This window comes from Manacus vitellinus, unplaced genomic scaffold (genome assembly GCF_001715985.3).
Source record: "Manacus vitellinus isolate BGI_N305 unplaced genomic scaffold, ASM171598v3 scaffold_86_pilon, whole genome shotgun sequence".
NCBI classification, from domain to species: Eukaryota; Metazoa; Chordata; class Aves; order Passeriformes; family Pipridae; genus Manacus; species Manacus vitellinus.
In genome coordinates this window covers 754,209-757,803 of record NW_021940851.1, presented here as the reverse complement: position 1 = coordinate 757,803, position 3,595 = coordinate 754,209, and the positions used below count along the sequence as shown (strand labels likewise).

Genomic DNA, 3,595 nt, shown 5'->3' with positions numbered 1-3,595 from the left:
CCAGGGCAGGGTCAGATCAGAGATCAGAAAAAACTTTCTCCCTGCAGGAGTGGTCAGGCCTTGGAATAAGTGTCCTAAGGAGGTGGTGGAGTCCCTGTCTCTGGAAGTGTTCCAGAGGTGTCTGGATGTGGCCCCTGGGGACATGGATTAGGGGTGATTTGGTGGTGCTGGGAACAGTGGGACTGGATGACCCTGCAGGTCTCTCCCAGCCCTGATGATTCTGGGATTAATGGTCTGTATGACAGAGCAAAATGAACTCAATAAATTCACACTGCCATCAAATTGGAGAGAACTCAGGAGGGCAGAGCTGCTGCTGAGGGACCTTGAGAAACAGGAAAAACGAGCTGAAAAAAAACACCTGAAAATTCAACCCAGGCACCCACAAAGTCCATGCCGGTGAACAAGCTGGAGCCCACTCCTAGGGAGGCAGCTTGGGAGGAGGTGTGGTGCTGTGGCAGTGGGAGTGGGAGTGGAATGTGAGTCAGCAGTGCACTCTTGTGGTGGGAGAAACCAGTGCCTCCTGGGCTGTGCTGGCCAGAGTCCAGGCAGCAGGTGGGGAAGGGATTCCTCGTTGTTCCTGGGCTCTGAGACACCAAACAGGGAGTGCTGTGCCCACTTCTGGGCACCCTGGAGGGACACTGGCAGAGAGGAGCAGGGCTGCTGAAGGGCCCAAAGCACCTGAGAGAGAAGGGGAAGCTGAGGGAAAGAGCCTCACAAAGAGTGGAATCTCTTGGAATCCTGTTGCTCCCTCCTGCAGCCTGGTGAGAGCACGTAGGGGATGAAGCTTCTCGTGAGCACAGGGATGGGATGAGAGGCAACAGCCAGGGAATTCCTGTTGAAATATTAGACAGAAGAAGCTTTCACAGTGAGGGTAGGGAGGGTAGTCAAGGCCTGGAAAAAGGACATGGGGAAGCTGTGGAATCTCCACCTCAGGACATTCTCAAGAAGGCCCTGAGCACCCTGCTCTGAGTTAGCCCTGCTCTGAATGTTTGGCAGGGGGAGTAGAGATTGAGCTGGAGAATTTCCAGAGCTCCCTTTCAATCTCCAAGAAGAGATTTACCCCCAGGAAAAATGATCTGCCAGCAGCATTTCATTTCATTTTTACTTCCAGCACCTGACTTGTGTTTCCTAAAAGAATGAGCAAATCTATGCAGGACTTGGAAGTAACTTCCCCACCAGTTGGTTGGGATATGACAGCACTGTGAAAACTGGTTCCTGGAGGTGATAAAGGATCTGGGGGTGCAAGGAAACGTTGGAGAGAAGGGATGGCTCATTTGAAAGGAATTGGATCAGGAATAGGAGAGAGCAGGGACATCCAGGAAAGAAAGGAAAAGAAAAGGCAAAGCACTTTGCCTGGACTGGACCTCTTAACTCCTGTGCAGTTTGAACTGCATCAGTTTTGTGTTGGTTTGTGGGAGTCACACCCAGAGCCTTTCCAGTCCAGCTCTGTCAGATAAAGAACTAACTCTGTGTTTGAACACAAGCCTCCATCTAATCCTCTGGAATTCTTTCTCCCCAGCCTGAAACTCCGCTCTCTGCGAGTGAACGTTGGACAACTTCTGGCCACGATGCTGCCTGACCTGGACCTGCAGCAAGTCAATTATGACATCGATGTCGTGGATGAAATCCTAGGGCAGGTCGTAGAACAAATGCATGAAATCAGTAGCACTTAATATCTTCCTGTTTTAGCAGAGTTTTAGTTGATCTTCCATCATAACCTTCCTGGAGGTTCCAAAATGTATATAATGCCTGTTCCTTTGATCTCCAGTTTTATCTCTGAGTGTATAGACTGGGCACGTTTCGATGTTCCCACAGGTGCAGTGGGTGTTCCCTTCACTCCCTCTTGAAGGAACGTTGTCCATACTGACCAGCCCTGATGTACTGAGTTAAGGATTTTGCTTTTGAAATGTATTTGTAATTAAATTTGCAAATGTTTATACGATTAGGAATCTTAATACTTTTCTACCGAAGCTTTTTCGTTCACTTTGGCTCTTCCATGAGCATTAATTAATACTTGTGATTATTTCCTCTACTAAAGTGTCAGTAGTGGAATACCTTAGAGATGCAAAAAAGAACTTCCTTGATGTTCTTCCCAGGCAGAGCTGTTGTATCCCACAGGATTGTTCCATTGCTCCCAGCAATGTTGGCTGATGCTTTCATGGGATAGAAATGTAAGTAATGGATGAAAACATTGCCATCTGGGTGATATTTGTGGTTTAGTACCACAAGAGGAACGATTCCTTAAGGGTTTTATCCTGAAAACTGGTGATGAACTGGTCGAATGGGAGCCCTTGGAAAAGGAGGGATGTTTCCTTCTCTGTGGGGTGAACTACAGAGTGAGCCAGAGCTGAAAACATCCAAATGTCACCGGTTTAGACATCTTGGATTATAGGTGAGGTAAGGGAGTCCCTCTTTGCCACATCACCCCTTTCACAGTTCTGTGCTCTAAATGTTCCCATTTTTCCATGGTCCTGGGCAAACCTCCTGGAAGAAAGGGTCCTGAGAGCAATGGCTGTTCCAGTGGGGACAGCATTCCCAGCTATGGGCTGGGAACCACGGCGGGGTTGGATCAAGGGTTGGACTTGATGATCTCAGAGGTCACTTCCAACCCGGCTGATCCTGTGATTTATGAAACAGCTATTCAAAAAAAAGGGTTCTTGCTCTGAAATATAAAAACTAAATCAAAAGAAGAGGAAAAAAAAATCAAGTGTTCAAGATGTGAATTCCTAGGAAGTGTGTTTTTTCCTAAAGCCAACATTTCTGGCCTTGGCACTGCTCCTGTCCTGAGTTCCTCAGCTGATGTTCCCTGGAGTTGCAGTTCAGGGGGTTCCTTTCCAGTGTTTCACTTTTAAGATCTCTGTTCAAATAGGCCAAGAAGGGCAGGGCAGGACTGTTGTACTTTAGGAAGCAGAAAGGGAAGGTTTGGTTTGTGAATGGGTGGCTGTACCAGAACTAGGGAGGACTTTTAAAAAGTGTCTCTTTTCCGTTTCTCGGTGTGTAGTTTTCCATTTCCTTGTCATTATTTATTCTGTTTCACCAGACTCTGGTCGAATTTCTTGTAGACAACTGGCAAGGTACAGCACATGTTTATCTTAAAAACGGAAAAATTTACAATGTACATTTACACTTTGGAGAAGGGTGGACTAATGGAAATGGCTTTTATTTACTTGTTAAAATGTATTTTTTGTAAAAAATAAAACTATATAAATCTGAGTTTGCAGGATCAAAACTTGTATGTGATCAAAACGCACTGGTTTTGTGTATAAATAAATACTGTGCAGAAAGGCTGACGTTTCAGACTTGGAGTTTTGGGTGTTGCAGGAGCACGGGCTCAGCCTGGTGTTGAGCAGAGACTGGGCACAGCAGGATGGAAACAGTCTGGGATATGCCCTGGATATGGCAAAAGCAGTGCTGTTCTGACCCAGGGGATGCGTGGATTGAGCTGAATGTCACGAAGTTCCCGGGGTTGATCCATGGATGTGCTCCCATGACTGGGTAACATCCCCCTTTATGCCCCCTCTGGAGCTAAAACCCCCTTTGTCCCCCCCCGAGTAACAACCCCCTCTGGAACTCAAACAGTGCCGGGCAGGGGTGG

The 3,595-nt window shown here is 47.2% G+C and overlaps 1 protein-coding gene across 2 annotated transcripts in view; it reads left to right on the top strand.

Moving 5' to 3' along the window:
• The window catches only part of MORC3 (MORC family CW-type zinc finger 3), a 17,890-nt gene extending 14,359 nt beyond the window's left edge, over positions 1-3,531 (top strand). The window contains exons 16-17 of one of the 2 annotated variants that reach the window (XR_003916355.1): positions 1,520-2,171; positions 3,322-3,531. Coding sequence is in view for 1 of the 2 variants with exons in the window: in XM_029964944.1 (XP_029820804.1) it covers positions 1,520-1,673 (154 nt within the window). In the remaining variant the exon portion in view is untranslated. Of the gene's footprint in view, positions 1-1,519; positions 3,292-3,321 lie in introns of those variants that run through there. The other variant, XM_029964944.1, reaches the window with a different exon arrangement.
• Positions 3,532-3,595: the final 64 nt, after the last annotated feature.